This window comes from Pseudophryne corroboree, chromosome 12, assembly GCF_028390025.1.
Source record: "Pseudophryne corroboree isolate aPseCor3 chromosome 12, aPseCor3.hap2, whole genome shotgun sequence".
NCBI lineage: Eukaryota > Metazoa > Chordata > Amphibia > Anura > Myobatrachidae > Pseudophryne > Pseudophryne corroboree.
In genome coordinates, this window is record NC_086455.1 from 9,479,478 (window position 1) to 9,499,005 (window position 19,528).

The 19,528-nt window shown below is 44.0% G+C and overlaps 1 protein-coding gene across 1 annotated transcript in view; it reads right to left on the reverse strand.

Annotated features, from left to right (window-relative positions):
• Nucleotides 1–19,528, reverse strand: part of FCRLA (Fc receptor like A) — a 60,909-nt gene that overhangs the window by 37,383 nt on the left and 3,998 nt on the right. Inside the window, exons 2-6 of the mRNA XM_063946914.1 lie at nucleotides 8,637–8,660; nucleotides 7,733–7,753; nucleotides 5,475–5,735; nucleotides 4,166–4,432; nucleotides 1,127–1,408 (exon numbers count right to left, since the gene is read on the reverse strand). Of these exons, the coding sequence (XP_063802984.1) occupies nucleotides 1,127–1,408; nucleotides 4,166–4,432; nucleotides 5,475–5,735; nucleotides 7,733–7,753; nucleotides 8,637–8,660 (855 nt within the window). The remainder of the gene's footprint in view (nucleotides 1–1,126; nucleotides 1,409–4,165; nucleotides 4,433–5,474; nucleotides 5,736–7,732; nucleotides 7,754–8,636; nucleotides 8,661–19,528) is intronic.

Sequence of the window (19,528 nt, forward strand, 5' to 3'; positions counted from 1 at the left end):
CGGCCCAACATCGCTCCAGTGTGTACCCAGCTTTACATTGCAATTTAGATCCAAGTTTGGACACAACCCTATCAAATCTCCCTCTTTCTGCACCTGGTACATCTTCCCCATCTGCAGTGCAGCATGTTCTCAATGGGGCACAGTTACTGGCTTGTTTTTTCCTTGGTCCCAAATCTGCTTCCATGGTTTTTATCTGTTTCATTGTAAATTCAAGAGATGCACAATGTGCACACATACAAGAAATTCCTATAGGATTGCTGTAGTGAGATTGCACATTATGTGGGAACCAAATTAGTAATGAAGGATGATAAAGCACATAAAGGTAATTGAGGGAAAAGGGCCAGATAAAGGCTGTACCTGAAGCCAGGGGGCATATATGATGCCACATCATGATCTATTCAGGTACTTATGGAAGTCTCTAGACATGAGCTAAGACTGTAATATACGGCACTTTTATACCCAATATCTCCCAGGAGCGGGATGACCTCATCATCACCCATTGCTTCCGTGAGATATTGCATTACAAAGTGCCCTATGTTAGAGCCTTGGGTGCATCGATGCAGAGTGGAACCAGATGCTGAAGCAGTAGAGGGCACTCAGGGAGACATTAGAAATTAAGGTAAGGGGAACTGGGTTTTAAATATTTGGGATGAAGTGGCACAGATATGGCAGAGAAAGGGCAGAGGCTACTACACGGTGAGGGTAGAGGGGCATTGAGCTTGGCATAAAGTGGTGATAAAGGGTCAAAGACTGGCAGACTGGGGCAATAGAGATACAAGCTAGAACATGAAGTTGATTGGGGCACAGACTGGGAATTAGTGACACAGGGGAGAGATATGAGAACCCCAACACCACAGACAAAAAAGACAGAGGGCCTGATTCAGCGGTGGCCACTTTGCTGATGTTTGCGCTGATGTCCGATGTTTTTTGTACGGCGCATGCAACTGAGTCACACGGCACGTGCATCCCAACTACCAGCTGGCAAAAGTGACAATGGGGCTCTCTAGGAATTAATCCCAGCCTTGGAGCTGTGAATTGTATTATATATCCTATCCAATTTACGTCTGATAACTATGTTATATGTATGTCAATGTGTAGTGAAACGCGTGGCTAAATCCATACTCACATTGTACCTGAATAGTTGAAATCTGGCTCATCTTCCAAACACTGTTTGTTGCAGTTCTCACTTCACAGGTATAATCCCCGGAATCCTCTGCCTTAGCTGACTGAACTATGTACTTATTAGACAAACTGAGGCCTTGAACGTGCCATCCATTCTTGTAGAAAGCAAAGTACAGTTCAGTGCCTGCCTTGAGAGGATGAAGAGTTGTGACACAGGTCAGAGTCATTTCTGCATTCATGGATATGGTATATGGATGGATTTTTATTTCGGGGACAGAGAATAGTTCTGGAAGAAAAAAAAAGAAAGAATGAATGTATATTTAGGCAGGGTAACATACATATTAGAGATATGCCATGGCTAAAGCTGAGGCTGTAACAATTTGGTGGGACCTCCAAAGTTGGCGAAGTACTTATATAATTGACCATGTAAAAAAAACATAAAAAAACTATGATTGACCAGTTAGACTAATTCAGGTGCCACTTTTAATTCTTTATGTCCCAGATTTGCTAATGATTGCTAATGCTCTTTGAAAGGTAAAACCAGGTTGCCCCATTGTCATGGTTACCACATGGATTTTACTGGATGCTGGAGAGAAAAATGTGCAACCTGCAGAAATACAGAAAGTAAGCACATTGGTTTCGTGTCCAAAGAAAAATTTGCCATAAAGAGTTTTATTAATTTTGACTCCACGTATGTCATATAAAGTATCTGGTTCTATATCATCACTGGGTGCAAGATATTGGTCAGGACATTTAAGGTCAGAAGCAGCTTGTTATCTGGCCACAAATTAGAGATATGCCGGCGGGCACTTTTCATGTTTTGTGTTTTGGTTTTGGTTATAATTCCCCACTCATGTTTTGGTTTTGGATTGGTTTTGCCAAAACCACCCTTTCTTGTTTTGGTTTTGGATCTGGATGATTTATGGGGGGAAAAACATACACTGCTCAAAAAAATAAAGGGAACACTAAAATAACACATCCTAGATCTGAATCAATGAATGTGCTGACAACAAAATCACACAAAAATGATCAATGGAAATCAAAATTATTAACCCATGGAGGTCTGGATTTGGAGTCACACTCAAAATTAAAGTGGAAAAACACACTACAGGCTGATCCAACTTTGATGTAATGTCCTTAAAACAAGTCAAAATGAGGCTCAGTAGTGTGTGTGGCCTCCACGTGCCTGTATGACCTCACTACAACGCCTGGGCATGCTCCTGATGAGGTGGCGGATGGTCTTCTGAGGGATCTCCTCCTAGACCTGGACTAAAGCATCCGCCAACTCCTGGACAGTCTGTGGTGCAACGTAGCGTTGGTGGATGGAGCGAGACATGATGTTCCAGATGTGCTCAAATGGATTCAGGTCTGGGGAACAGGCGGGCCAGTCCATAGCATCAATGCCTTCGTCTTGCAGGAACTGATGACACACTCCAGCCACATGAGGTCTAGCATTGTCTTGCATTAGGAGGAACCCAGGGCCAACCGCACCAGCATATGGTCTCACAAGGAGTCTGAGAATCTCATCCCGGTACCTAATGGCAGTCAGGCTACCTCTGGTGAGCACATGGAGGGCTATGCGGCCCCCCAAAGAAATGCCACCCCACACCATTACTGACCCACTGCCAAACCGGTCATGCTGGAGGATGTTGCAGGCAGCAGAACGTTCTCCTTGGCATCTCCAGACTCCAGACTCTGTCACATCTGTCACATGTGCTCAGTGAGAACCTGCTTTCATCTGTGAAGAGCACAGGGCGCCAGTGGCGAATTTGCCAATCTTGGTGTTCTCTGGCAAATGTCAAACGTCCTGCACGGTGTTGGGCTGTAAGCACAACCCCCACCTGTGGACGTCGGGCCCTCATATCACCCTCATGGAGTCTGTTTCTGATCGTTTGAGTAGACACATGCACATTTGTGGCTTGCTGGAGGTCATTTTGCAGTGCTCCTCCTGTTCCTCCTTGCACAAAGGCGGAGGTAGCGGTCCTGCTGCTGGGTTGTTGCCCTCCTACGGCCTCCTCCACGTCTCCTGATGTACTGGCCTGTCTCCTGGTAGTGCCTCCATGCTCTGGACACTACGCTTTCAGACACAGCAAACCTTCTTGCCCTTCAGGATGAAGGGGATTTGTTCCCCGAAATGTTGATGTGTTGTGATGATTTGAATACACACCTGTTTGCTTTTCAACAAATCTCTGAGTGCAGCCTCATTGATCTACATATGGGGGTTGCCAAACCCAGATGGAGGGCACCAGAGTAAGCAAGCCCTAGGGGGCATCCAGAGTGCCAGCGTTACGCTGTATGGATAGATAGATATATATATATATATATATATATGACCAAAATGAATATGTATATCTATATAAATATATAAATTAACAAGTATTAGAAGATATAAAAAAAATTCAGCATAAAATACAAAAAAAAACCCAGTATTAATTAAATTAATCTTCATTAAAATTCACATCAAAAGCCACAGCTGACGCACTTTAAGGGATTACCTATTCAAATTTTGCGTGGTATATGTGGTGAAATTGATAAAAGTACTATCCTCCGCAGCTGCTGTTAGTACATGCCAGCCTCGATGAAAGCTATCTGAGGTAATGGGCCAGAAATACCGCAACAGAAGTCTTGCAGTATTTTGCGCTGCGGAGGAAACACTTTTTTTTTTACATAAAACGTTATTAATACATAAGCGAACACTGAGCCGCCATGACAAACGTGTAGGAACGTTCCCCTAATGAGATATCTTGGGGTTGGAACCCAAGTTTAAGCACAAAATTAATTTTGTTTCATCTACACACAGACTGAAGGCAATTGTATATGATATTTGTAATTTTTTGTGCATTAAATGAACTTTGTGTACACTGAGGCATCAGAAAGCAAAGGTGTCACTATCTCAGTGGTGCTCCAAAAATTCCGTATTTCAGGTTTTGAAATATTTCTATACACTGTATACAGTAGATCTCTTCCCTGTGTAAATTGTCTGCCTGTACCACAAGGACCATACAGGAGGTCATACATGGAACACGCAGGAAAACAATGTTACCTGTGACTGAGATGGACTCTTCATCCTCACTAGTTTTCTCCACGTTATTAAAAAGTGCTTTCTTCATGCAACTATATCGTCCAGCCACACTGAGATCTACTTTTCCAATAAACACGTTACTGTCTGTGCTTTTGGCCTTCAAGTATTTGGCGTTTTTGTAAAACGTTATCACAGCATTGGTCGTATTCACATCAAGCCGACTGTCGCATTTCACAATCAGGATGTCCCCTTCAAAGACGTAGCGGGGTACACGCAAGATGGTAAGATCTGGGGGGAGGGGGACGTAGGAACAAAATTATGAAGAAATGAGACTGTGTGAAAAATATGGAAATGTGCAGCCAATAACTGCAGCAGCGCAAAACAGATTATCTTCGGCACATAAGCTATAAACACATCTTCATCTCCGCAGTTTATTTTATGTATTCCCAATAGCCCAAAGTAATTAACCAGTTTATTAGGCTAGTGGGGGGAGTGGGGAACAAATAGGGACCGCCCCCAGACTCCTGTGAAACCAGCCAATGGAAGTCTAAAGGCAGGCTTATAATTGATAGGCTGAGCACCGTCTGCCTGTCTTCCATGCATGCGGCCGCTGCCAATTCTAGGTAAGGAAGCAAGGAAATATGTTACATACAACTTTGCATGTATGTTCATATGGACTGGCCAACTCCCCCCCGCCCTGCACACTTCGGTCGGTGCAGCAGACGCCGCTGCACTGGACACTGTATGGTATACAGTATTAATATTTAACACTATAGATGTTCTATATTATAGGCTGTATCAAACATATTTAACTAATATAAATAAAATAAATGCTCAGGTAAAGTTAAACATATAATAAATAAATAAATACACAAACATAATAGAAGTAGTAGGATACAGAACTGCACTTTCTAAGCACACATTCTCCCACCTCATGGTAAGGCTCCTGTCTCTTCTTCCTGGCAACTACTCTCTGGTCCAGAGCACTGACTGAGGACTCAGATCCACACACCGCAAACTTGGTAGAAGCTGCTACCTCTGGGCACATGCAGCAGCTCTGCTCTGTCCCTTACACTGCATGATGTGACTCTAGTAATCGTATTATATACTACTGTTATTGTGGCCAAGCGGAAGGGGGGTTTCAGGCGACCGGAAATCCCCCATGCATTTGCCTGTGGGGTCCGTGTACTGGGGTAAGTGAGTAAAGAGAGGAGGCTGTGTACTGTGTACCAGTGGAGACCCCATAGCAAAATGTCCACGCCACCCACAGATGCACACACTAGATATAAGGATACATTTGCCCCGTTTGTATGTCAGTGTATTACTGTACCTGTTATAACATGCGGCCTCACAGCCTCACTCCTGTTACTACTGCCGGTCTGGCACTGATACTGTGCGCGGTCATACAGCTGGATGGAGGCGATAGTAAAGTATTGCTGACTTATATCCAGCTTATTATTGTTCCTGTACCAGATATAAGTCTGGTTTCCTTGTGCGTTAGATAATCCGGTGCATCCTAAGGTCAGTGTCTCATTGTAAAACATTTTCCTCCAGTCGGGTGTGAAGGTCACGGACGGTCTGTCTACATCTGCTGCAAAACAACGCAGGGAGACGGAAAAGTGCGTGTTACTATTTTAGTAATAAGTTACCTCTAAGTATTTGTAGGGTAACAGGGCTGATCCCCAATACTATACAGAGCAGTTTCACTAGACCACTACCCATTGATGGTGGTATACAGGATATTACATGAAACCATTTTTATGTTATGTTTTTGTATTTGGCTTGCAGGAATGAAGTGTATACAGAGACTGGCCCTGAGTTCCCGGCGATCCCATCTGTGTATCGGTATTTGCAAGCTGTGCAAAACGCAACGTCCTGCAAACGCAACTTACCTGCGATTCTGAGAGGTACGGGCATCAGTCGCATATCACTTACAGCTGAGTGGCTGTGTCTGGGCAGCAACATGAGATTGCACGTGGGATACGTTCGCCATGAGCGTGTCACGGGTGGGTTGATGAAATTGCAGGACTGTCCAGAGCGGAGCATGGGGGTCATTCTGACTCGATCGCATGCTGCAGTTTTTTGCAGCGTAGCGTTCTGGTCAGAACTGCGCATGCGCCGGTGCCGCAATGCGCCGGCGCACAGCCGCCCGTCGCTGCGCTACAATCGCCTCTGCCTGATTGACAGGCAGAGGCGGTCGATGGGCGGAAGGGGCAAAACGGCTGCATTTGGCTGCTGTTTCGTGGGCGCGGTCCGGCCAATGCAGGCGTGGCCGGACCGTGCGGGGAGTGGCCCGCAGCGGCTGCGTGACGTCACACACAGCCACTTCGGGCAGGGGAGCGAAGAGTAGCTCCCGGCCAGCACGCTAAAGCTGCGCTGGCCGGGAGCTACTGTGGATGCCTTTGTACTTCTGCGGGGGGAGGAGGGGGCGGCACTGACATGCGGGCGAACTAGCCCTGTGCTGGGCGTCCCCCCACATTGTCTGACAGCTACGATCAACTCGGAATGACCCCCCATATGCGGATCTTTTGCGCTAAGATGGGCCCACTGTAAATGCAATATAATACTGCTGCTGCTGATGATGATGATGGCAGCCAGGGCTGGATTAAGAGGCCCATTTATCACCGATAGCATTTGCAATGCAATATTAGCACCCACATTGGCATTGCAGAATGCGATCGCATTGGCGACCTGTATCAATGAAAACTCGCAGGGACAGGGAGCCCGTCTCTGCTATTTGCTGTGACATCTGCCAGGGCTTCTACCCTGACCTGCCGCTGACCACACAAACACAATGGTCATTGCTGGCTGAATCCACAAGTGTAGCCCACAGTCTGCAATGGGCTATCGCCATCTTCAGATGGCGGTATTTGCGGGGATCAATAATGGGAATGCTTTGCATTCTGGAGATGCCAGCATTGCATCCTCTTTAGAAAGCTACGGGGGATGCGGCTGCCGGCGGGAATGGAGGGATCGCAGTAGGTATCTCGCTGCGATTCCGCCGTCATACATTCATGGAACACTTAAAATTTGCGGCTAACCCCCAAAAATGGATATTTTGGGGGAAATAGCTGCAAATATTTGGGCAGATGTATTAACCTGGAAGACGGCATAAGGAAGTGATAAACCAGTGATATATGAATGAGGCTTATTGGGGCTTATTCAAGGTTGATTGCAAAAGCAAAATCTTCCTCTAATGGGCAAAACCATGTGCACTGCAGGTGGGGCAGATGTAACATGTGCAGAGAGAGTTAGATTTGGGTGGGTTATTTTGTTTCTGTGCAGGGTAAATACTGGCTGCTTTATTTTTACACTGCAATTTGGAGTTCAGTTTGGACACACCCCACCCACATCTAACTCTCTCTGCACATGTTACATCTGCCCCACCTGCAGTGCACATGGCTCAGAGACCAGGACGAGTCATGTACTGTATACAAGTAGGGCCAGTGAGTGGTAGTTATGGTTGACGACACAGCGGTATACGAGCGGCATTATATAAATGCAGGCTCTGAAAGGGTCCAGTGTGGGAATGAATGGCCTGGGCCGGAGGGGTGAGTGCTATGGGCTGAGGAACCTTTCTGCGCTTACCTGGATTTTTGGGATCTATTGCTGGAAAAGAAAACAGAGAAAACATTGATGATATTTTACATACAGTTACATCCATACAATATTATTTATCTGTGAACGCAGACTACTGTATGTAATGTATATTGTTTTTAATTCCCGTTAAATAACCTGTATCTCCCCAGTATGAACACAAGACAATGTCACATATATACTGACAGTTTTATAACGCAGTGTACAAGACAATGTCACATATATACTAACAGCTTTATAACGCAGTGTACTAATACTGTATGTGTGATCTGTCTGACGGAGCCAAAAGCCACGTTAGCCTCATCCTTTAGCTTTAAAATATCCCGGTGTAGTTACATACCGCCCAACTGTCCCGATTTTCACGGGACAGTGCCATCTTTTTGGAACTGTCCCGCTGTCTCATCTGCGAGCTGCAGTGCTTTGGGGGGGGGAGGGGCAGTTGGGAGGCTCCTGTCACTCGCTGTCCAGTGGTGAATAGACGCGTGCGCACAGCATCTACTCACGAGAGACAGAGGGACTCACAGAATTCTGGGCACGCCCCCTCGGTGATGAAAATGGGGGAGCGGCTCTTGGTCACGGTACTCACATGATGCCACACCCCCTTACCTGTAGGACACCCCTAGGGGCTGGCTGGCAACTTTCAGCCTGGAGGGCAGACTCAAGCAAGTGGCCCAGCTACAGGAGTGTCCTCTGGCGGCCCTTGAACACTTAAATTGCACTGGCCCAGGGCACCCTGCCCCCCTGCCCAGCCAGCCCCTGGACACCCACAATTTTTGGTCGTGCACAGCTTTGTCCCGCTTCTGCTGGTACATATGTTGGGAGGTATGTAGTTATTAATTCTACCTGCAAAGCTGCTGCCACTCTCTGCAGTCACTGATGTCAGACGTCTACTTACCAGCTGCCTGCAGAACTGCCGCCGCTACGTGAGAGAGAAGAGAATTGGTTAAGACTAGAGGTAAACAAATGACAACAATCTACTGTACACTCGTGGAAATAAACAATTCTATGGTACTTTATATTGAAAGATGTGCGTGTGTGTATATGTATGTGTGTATATGTATGTGTGTGTGTATATATATATATATATATATATATATATAGCGCAGTCCATAATGACCGGCACTCCTGTATGTATTGGTATTCGCCTTGGTACCTTCGATCAATATTATTTGCAGAGAAGAGAAAAGGCAGCAGCACTCATAGGACTTAATGAAATCAAAATATCATGACACCGTCCACATCTGACTGAATACCTGGACACTGTCCCATAAAGTGGATGTGGACGGTCATGATATTTTGATTTCATTAAGTCCTATGAGTGCCGCTACTTTTTCTCTTTTATATATATATTTTTATATCTATATATATATATATCTATATATCTATATATATATATATATATATATATATATATATTATATATATATCTATATATACATCCTGTGAAAGTGTATTTTGCTTTTCTTACAGAGTAAAATATGAGTATTAGAAAGTGCTCTTATTTCTAATTGTAGAACCAATGAAGCATTTTGCAGATATTGTGGCTCTTTTGTTTTCGTTTATTATCTTCGCAGTGCAAGAAAGACGACAACATACACACGTTATTAACAATTACAACATACATGGACACATAACATCAAGGGCAACTGAGACGCTCTGAGACAAGTTGCGTGCTGAAGTCTTCTTTAGTTGAATCACCGGCGCAGCAAAAAGCCGCTCACAGCATACCGGAGACGCCAGCCTGCAACCTCACACACAGGAATTGGTATAACACACGTACACCGTAACGGATGAAGTACAGTGGAACGTATTGGGAGGAAATTCCACAGACGTCGGAAAGGTATAAAGAAGATCTAGTGGCTTGCAAAAGTATTCAACCACCTGAAGAGTTAACAGATCGGTCTCTATTGCACAAAAACTTACAGATTGATCCAGACATTTTTGTTATTGCAAACCAGTAGTTTTGAAATTCATTCATTATTTATTTGTCTGTAGATTTTTTTTTTAATGAAAAGTATGCAATCCATGTGCTGTGGAAGGTCCAAGTTTACAAATGAAAGCTACTCCACACTATACGCAAAAAGTAAAAAAGTTTTGCCACATGAATAAAGCACAGCAGCATACTGTACTGCTCATCTAAATCCATAGCAAGATGCGGGAAGACCCAACAGCTATTTATGTGAAAGAGCACTTATTTCAAGGGAAGTCGCACAACAAGTAAGCCTGTATAAATATCTGCTTGAGTCACCACAATGCAAAAACATCTGTTATTAATTGGGATCGTCCTGCCATTGTCCAGCTACATCTTCCATAATGTCCAGGACGCAGACACCAAAAGCACGCATGCTAAATAAATTCTGTCTGTCTGCCAATTATTGTGTCTGCAGGATCTGAGATTGATTGGAATCTAGAAAGAGTCATGATTAGAAAAAAATCAAGTGGTCTGTTTACTTCCTGCTAACATATATGTGCATCTCAAACATTTCCCTCCTCCAAAGAGTGTCCACAATTCCCAGAATTCAGGGGGTAATTCAAAAATGTGCGAATTTGCAGAGGTTTGCGATCAGATAGCCATCGCCCAGACAGTGTGAATACACGCCCCGTGCAAGCCTGCGTACGCCGTGCGAAAATCTCTGCGAACGCCGGTCAGTTGCAAATCCGTTCGAAACTCGCTCACCATCGAATGATTTTTCCACTCTGTGCGGAGCCCAGGACTTTCTCCTACAGTGCGATACAAACAGGCCGATCGAGGCCGGAGCTGACGTCACACACCCGCCCTGAAAACGCTTGGAATGTCTGCGTTTTTCATGACACTCCCGGAAAATGGACAGTTACCACCCACAAACGTCCGCTTCCTGTCAATCAGCCTGCGTTCGCCTAGCGATCAAGAAAGTCTCTGGAGTTTTTTGCAGTTTGGCCTCGCGCTACAGCACTACGATCCGTACGCATGCGCAGTTGATAGATAATCGTCCGCCTTGCGAATTCACCCAACAGCAATTAGGTCTGAATTGGGCCATCAGTACCATGAACGACATATTATAACAACCCGTGAACAGCGCATCACAGTGTAACAGTCACACATAACGTACAGTAGGCCTCGAAGAAAGAACATGCAGCGGGAAATAACACTACCCAGCAGATATCTTTCAGCAGGCATGTCACACCCAAAATCCCAACTAGTCCAAAAAAATCAAGGTCTAAGTCTTGTGTGCGCCACAAGAAAAAGAAAAAGTCTTACAGTGTAAGCAATGTTGAAAAGTTTACTAGAAAAAATAAAATTATATTAAAAACTAATTATAATCAAAAAGATGTCAAGTATCGGGAAGAAAACAACTTTAATAGTATGTGCCGGGAGCTCTGTTATTCCCCCTCATATATAACTGTACAGTCCCCTCTCCCCTATATAATAATAATACCACATATCAGTGTGGGCCGGGAGCTGTGTTATTCCTCCTCATATATCACTGTACAGTCCCCTCTCCCCTATATAATAATAATACCACATACCAGCGTGTGCTGGGAGCTGTGTTATTCCCCTCATATATCACTGTACAGTCCCCTCTCCTCTATATAATAATAATACCACATATCAGTGTGTGCCGGGAGCTGTGTTATTCCCCCTCATATATCACTGTACGGTCCCCTCTCCCCTATATAATAATAATACCACATATCAGCGTGTGCCGGGAGCTGTGTTATTCCCCCTCATATATCACTGTACGGTCCCCTCTCCCCCTATATAATAATAATACCACATATCAGAGTGTGCCGGAAGCTGTGTTATTCCCCCTCATATATCACTGTACGGTCCCCTCTCCCCCTATATAATAATAATACCACATATCAGTGGGAGCTGTGTTATTCCCCCTCATATATCACTGTACGGTCCCCTCTCTCCTATATAATAATAATACCACATATCAGTGTGTGCCGGGAGCTGTGTTATTCCTCCTCATATATCACTATACGGTCCCCTCTCCCCTATATAATAATAATACCACATATCAGTGTGTGCCGGGAGCTGTGTTATTCCCCCTCATATATAACTGTATGGTCCCCTCTCCCCTATATAATAATAATACCACATATCAGTGTGTGCCGGGAGCTGTGTTATTCCCCCTCATATATCACTGTACGGTCCCCTCTCCTCTATATAATAATAATACCACATATCAGCGTGTGCCGGGAGCTGTGTTATTCCCCCTCATATATCACTGTACGGTCCCCTCTCCCCCTATATAATAATAATACCACATATCAGTGGGAGCTGTGTTATTCCCCCTCATATATCACTGTACGGTCCCCTCTCTCCTATATAATAATAATAGCGTGTGCTGGGAGCTGTGTTATTCCCCCTCATATATCACTGTACGGTCCCCTCTCCCCCTATATAATAATAATACCACATATCAGTGGGAGCTGTGTTATTCCCCCTCATATATCACTGTACGGTCCCCTCTCTCCTATATAATAATAATACCACATATCAGCGTGTGCTGGGAGCTGTGTTATTCCTCCTCATATATCACTGTGCGGTCCCCTCTCCTGTGTAATACATATCAGTGTGAGCTAGTAAAATGTATCACTTCCAGACCCCCTGTGTCCCTCCAGTCCAGCCACATTGCCCCCTGGTATCCCCTCTTGCTCCTTGTGTACCCTCCAGCCACAACCCCTCTGTGCCTCCTGTGCCTATTCAGCCTCCAACCCCCGTGTCAGCCCCTCCAGTGTACCTTCTTCATTGACATTTTTCTATCCAGATTCCAGAAGAATCCTCCTGCAATTGGAGCAGCTGGGAACACAAACGTGACGGCCTTAGTGCTAATGGCCTAATGGCGCTGAACAAGCTGGATGCAGTGGGGAAGGTGGAAGGGGGGGCAGAGCTTTGTAAAGGCAGCCGGGCATATGCAGCAGCTCCCACCATGGATATTTTCCCATCTCTATCACTATCTTCTTGAGAATGTTCATAACAGTGAATGCTCCCCGACCAGAGATAAGCTCCGATCACGGCAGATGGGTCAACAGTAACTCATCCGGCGGTGGTGGGCCACATTCCATTGTTTAAAAAAAAAAAAAGTAAATTTAGGCTGCAACAGTATGTGTTGTGGGCCGCATGTGGCCCGTGGGCCGCAACTTTGACACATCTGTCTTACAGTATACACCACATCACAACTACATAACAAACATGGAAAGATAGAATATCTTGTCCAACATCCAATAAACCCAAACTGCAGAATGGATGACAAAATAATGGCGGGTTTCCATATCAATCCATAAAGTAATGTAATATGTGACGTCACCTTAAGGAAGTATCTAAACATCTCAACTCACTAGAGGAAAAACAAACCCCATCACCTTCACTGATCATTTTAATGGCTTGGATGCCACTATTATCTTTACTTGCAGCTATAATTCTGACATTCTATGTGTTATTGATGTAACAATGTACAGTATGTGTATAGTAGATGGCTCTTCTACAACGGTACTGTAAATAGGAAGAATGGACGGGTCCTGGACTGGGAAGTAAAGTGATCACATTACTCCCCACGCATGATTCAGGTGAGTCTTCATTTCCTAGTGCTGCTATAAGAGAATATAATTATGAGGACCAATTCCGGATAATTGATAAATGTTCTCCTTAGTATGTTGCACCAGTCTTAGTAATGATATTGAGAGAACACAGTCTGGCTTGTTGCAGCTGAAGGCACTTTGTGGCCTAATAGCCGGTTTCTTTCCTGGTAGTGATGGCTGGGCTCCTAGATCAAATCTCACATGAGGTTTCCATTTGGTTCTGTGGTTTTTGCATGAGGCTAGTGGATAACACTGAGGAACGGAAGACTATCTTACCGTAGCCTGCGTAGCTCAGTGGGCTAGTAGCTACTCCATTTATCGGCAATGATGGTGGGATCCCAGGTTCGAATCCCATGTGGGTTTCCATTTAGTTCTGTGGATTTTGCACTAGGCTAGAGGATAACACTGAGGAGCGGAAGCCTGTGTCTCTGTAGCCTGCGTAGCTCAGTGGGCTAGTAGCTGCTCTCTATACTGGCAATGATGGCGGGATCCCAGGTTCGAATCCCATGACAGCTTCCCTTTAGCACCTTGGATAATAATCCCGGCTGGATGACGATACTCTCGCCGCTTCTTGTAAGCAGGCTCCCTCTATACCCCTCCACACTGCATGCCCACCCCCGCACCGCACTCACCCTGCATGCCTCCCTCCCACCCTGACAGCAATGGTGAGTCCTCGTAGCTAGGTGCCTCATGTGGGGGATGCCTCCCAGCAGCCCTGATGGTGCATAACACACAATCAGAACATGCAAGGAGCATCCCCAGGATAGAGATCTGAGCTAGGACATCCCGTCATTGCCAGCAGGGAGGGCAGCTACAGGGCAAAGGAGATACGCAGGTTTTTTTATTTTTAAGTACCATACAAAATAATGAAACCAACAAAACCCATTATACTTTACACACAGCACAGTAGAAGTCCGACGTGTGATTCGAACCAGGGCCCCTATGACCATAGCAGACCACAATCTTGCCGACAAACCCACCGAGCTACTGCAGGCTTTACAGAGGAGAGAGTATTTTTCTCATTGTCATCAATTACCCCAGTGCAATGGCCAATATATAGCAAAATAATCCCACCATGGGAGTCAAACCAGGGTCTCTATCACCATCAAGTACCTGGCAACATACAGGCTGAGCCATGGCAGATGGTATAGAGATAGTAGTATTTTTCTTATTGTCATCAGTGTGCAATGGTCACTCTATAGCAAAACAATCCAATCATGGGAATCGAACCGGGGTCTCCATCACCATAAAGAACAACGTACCTGGTAACATACAGACTGAGCCATGGCAAGTGGTATACAAGTGCATGTATATTTCTCATTGTCATCACTTACACAGTGCAATTGCCAATATATAGCAAAACAAAGTCTCCATGGGAGTCGAACCAGGGTCTCTATCACTGTAAAGTACCAAGTACCTGCCAACATACAGACTGAGCCATGGAAGATGCTTTTGAGATAAGGGTATTTTTCTCATTGTCTTTAATGTGCAATGGTCAATATATAGCAATACAATCCAATTATGGGAATTAGAACCAGGGTCTCAATCACCATACAGAACCAAGTACCTGCCAACATACATACTGAGCCATGAAAGGTAGTACGCAAGTGAAAGTATTTTTCTCAGTCATCAATTACACAGTGTAATAGCAAAACAAAATCACCATGGGAGACGAACCAGGGTCTCTATCATCATAAAGTACCAAGTACCTGCCAACATATAGACTGAGCCATGGCAGAATGTATATATACGGTATGCAAGTATTTTTCTCAGTGTCATCAATTACCCCAGTGCAATGACCAATATATAGCAAAACAAGGTCATCATGGAAATCGAACCAGGGTCTCCATCACCATAAAGAACCAAGTACCAGACAGCATACAGACTGAGCCATAGAAGATGGTGTCTAAATAAAGTATTTTTCTCATTTTCATTAATGTGCAATGGCTAATATATAGCAAAATAATCCAATCATGGGAATCGAAGCAGGATCTCTATCACCATAAACTATGAGTCAACATACAGACTGAGCCATGGAAGACTGAATAGCGGTAAGGGTATTTTTCTCATGGTCATCAATTACCAAAGTGCAATGGTCAATATATAGCAAAACAAGGTCATCATAGGAGTCAATCCAGGGTCTCCATCAACATCTACTACCTGCCTACATACAGACTGAGACACGGCAGATGGTATAGAGGTGCAACTATTTTTCTCATTTTCATCAATGTGGTATGGTCAATATAGAGCAAAACAATCCCATCATGGGAATCGAACCGGGGTCTCCATCACCATAAAGAGCCAAATACCTGGCAACATACAGACTGAGCCATGGTAGGTGGTATACATGGGGGAAAGATTTTTCTCATTGTCATTAATTACACAGTGCAATAGCCAATATATAGCAAAACAAAGTCACCATGGGAGACGAATCAGGGTCTCTATCACCATAAAGCACTAAGTAGCTGCCAACATATAGACTGAGCCATGGAAGACGGAATAGAGGTAAGGGTATTTTTCTCATGGTCATCAATTACCAAAGTGCAATGGTCAATATATAGCAAAACAAGGTCATCATAGGAGACGAATCAGGGTCTCTATCAACATAAAGTACCAATTACCTGCCAACATATAGACTGAGCCATGATAAGTGACATGGATATGAGGGTATTTTTCTCATTGTCATCAATTACCCCAGTGCAATGTCCAATCTATAGCAAAACAAGGTCACCATTGGAGTCAAACCAGGGACCCCATCACCATAAAGTACCAAGTACCTGCCAACATACAAACTGAGCCATGGCAGATGGTGTAAAGCTGAAAATATATTTTAAATTGTCATCAATTACCCCACTGCAGTACCAAAATAGAAACACCATTGGAGTCAAACCAGGGTCTTTATTAACATAAAGTGCCATATAACTGCTAACATACAGACTGAGCCATTGGAGGTGCTATAGAAATGTGGGTATTTTTCTAATTGTCATCAATTACCCCAGTGCATTACCAATATATAGCAAAACAAGTACCCTATTGGAGTCGAACCAGGGGCACCATCACCATAAAGTACCACGCACCTGCCAACCCACGGACTGAGCCATGATAGGTGGCACAGCAATGTGTGTATTTTCCTCAATCACCCCAGTGCAATGGCCACTACATAGCGAAACAAGGTCATCATGGGAAACGAACCAGGGTCTCCATCACCATAAAGAACAAAGTACCCGGCAACACACAGACTGAGCCATGGAAGGTGGTATATAAACAAAGTATTTTTCTCATTTTCATCAATGTGCAATGGCTAATATATAGCAAAATAATGGGAATCGAAGCAGGGTCTCTATCACCATAAACTACCAGTCAACATACAGACTGAGCCATGGAAGACGGTATAGAGGCAAGGGTATTTTTCTCATGGTCATCAATTACCCCAGTGCAACGGCCAACATATAGCAAAATAATCCCACCATGGGAGTCGAACCAGGGTCTCTATCACCATCAAGTACCAAGTACCTGGCAACATACAGGCTGAGCCATGGCAGATGGTATAGAAATAGTAGTATTTTTCTTATTGTCATCAGTGTGCAATGGTCACTATATAGCAAAACAATCCAATCATGGGAATCAAACCGGGGTCTCCGTCACCATAAAGAACCACGTACCTGGTAACATACAGACTGAGCCATGGCAAGTGGTATACAAGTGCATGTATTTTTCTCATTGTCATCACTTACACAGTGCAATTGCCAATATATAGCAAAACAAAGTCTCCATGGGAGTCGAACCAGGGTCTCTATCACTGTAAAGTACCAAGTACCTGCCAAAATACAGACTGAGCCATGGCAGATGCTTTTGAGATAAGGGTATTTTTCTCATTGTCATCAATGTGCAATGGTCAATATATAGCAATACAATCATAGGAATTAGAACCAGGGTCTCAATCACCATACAGAACCAAGTACCTGCCAACATACATACTGAGCCATGAAAGGTAGTATAACGGTGAAAGTATTTTTCTCATTGTCATCAATTAACACAGTGTAATAGCAAAACAAAGTCACCATGGGAGACGAACCAGGGTCTCTGTCATCATAAAGTACCAAGTACCTGCCAACATATAGACTGAGCCATGGCAGAATGTACATATATGGTATGCAAGTATTTTTCTCAGTGTCATCAATTACCCCAGTGCAATGACCAATATATAGCAAAACAAGGTCATCATGGAAATCGAACCAGGGTCTCCATCACCATAAAGAACCAAGTACCTGACAGCATACAGACTGAGCCATGGAAGATGGTGTCTAAATACAGTATTTTTCTCATTTTCATTAATGTGCAATGGCTAATATATAGCAAAATAATCCAATCATGGGAATCGAAGCAGGATCTCTATCACCATAAACTACCAGTCAACATACAGACTGAGCCATGGAAGACGGAATACAGGTAAGGGTATTTTTCTCATGGTCATCAATTACCAAAGTGCAATGGTCAATATATAGCAAAACAAGGTCATCATAGGAGTCGATCCAGAGTCTCCATCAACATCTACTACCTGCCTACATACAGACTGAGACATAGCACATAGTATAGAGGTGATGGTATTTTTCTCATTGTCATCAATGTGCTATGGTCAATATAGAGCAAAACAATCCCATCATGGGAATCGAACCAGGGTCTCCATCACCATAAAGCACCAAGTACCTGGCAACATACAACCTGAGCCATGGTAGGTGGTATACATGGGGTAAAGATTTTTCTCATTGTCATTAATTACACAGTGCAATAGCCAAAATATAGCACAACAAAGTCACCATGGGAGACGAATCAGGGTCTCTATCACCATAAAGCACCAAGTAGCTGCCAACATACAGACTGCGCCATGGAAGACGGAATAGAGGTAAGGGTATTTTTCTCATGGTCATCAATTACCAAAGTGCAATGGTCAATATATAGCAAAACAAGGTCATCATAGGAGACGAATCAGGGTCTCTATCACCATAAAGTACCAATTACCTGCCAACATACAGACTGAGCTAGGTCAGGTAGAGTACTGATAGCATTATTTTTCTCATTGTCATCAATCTGCAATGGCCAACATATAGCAAAATAATACAATCATGGGAATCGAAGAAGGGTTTCTATCACCATAAACTACAAGTCAACATACAGACTGAGCCATGGCAGGTGGCATAGAGGTAAGTGTATTATTCTCATTGTCATCAATTACCCCAGTGCAATGGCCAATCTATAGAAAAACAAGGTCACCATTGGAGTCAAAACATTGTGTCTATCAACATAAAGTACCAATTACCTGCCAACATATAGACTGAGCCATGATAAGTGACATGGATATGAGGGTATTTTTCTCATTGTCATCAATTACCCCAGTGCAATGTCCAATCTATAGCAAAACAAGGTCACCATTGGAGTCAAACCAGGGACCCCATCACCATAAAGTACCAAGTACCTGCCAACATACAAACTGAGCCATGGCAGATGGTGTAAAGCTGAAAATATATTTTAAATTGTCATCAATTACCCCAGTGCAGTACCAATATAGAAACACCATTGGAGTAGAACCAGGGTCTTTATTAACATAAAGTGCCATATAACTGCTAACATACAGACTGAGCCATAGGAGGTGCTATAGAAATGTGGGTATTTTTCTCATTGTCATCAATTACCCCAGTGCATTACCAATATATAGCAAAACAAGTACCCTATTGGAGTCGAACCAGGGTCTTTATTACCATAAAGTGCCATATAACTGCTAACATACAGACTGAGCCATTGGAGGTGCTATAGAAATGTGGGTATTTTTCTCATTGTCATCAATTACCCCAGTGCATTACCAATATATAGCAAAACAAGTACCCTATTGGAGTCGAACCAGGGGCACCATCACCATAAAGTACCACGCACCTGCCAACCCACGGACTGAGCCATGATAGGTGCAATGGCCACTACATAGCGAAACAAGGTCATCATGGGAAACGAACCAGGGTCTCCATCACCATAAAGAACAAAGTACCTGGCAACATACAGACTGAGCCATGGAAGGTGGTATATAAACAAAGTATTTTTCTCATTTTCATCAATGTGCAATGGCTAATATATAGCAAAATAATGGGAATCGAAGCAGGGTCTCTATCACCATAAACTACCAGTCAACATACAGACTGAGCCATGGAAGACAGTATATAGGTAAGGGTA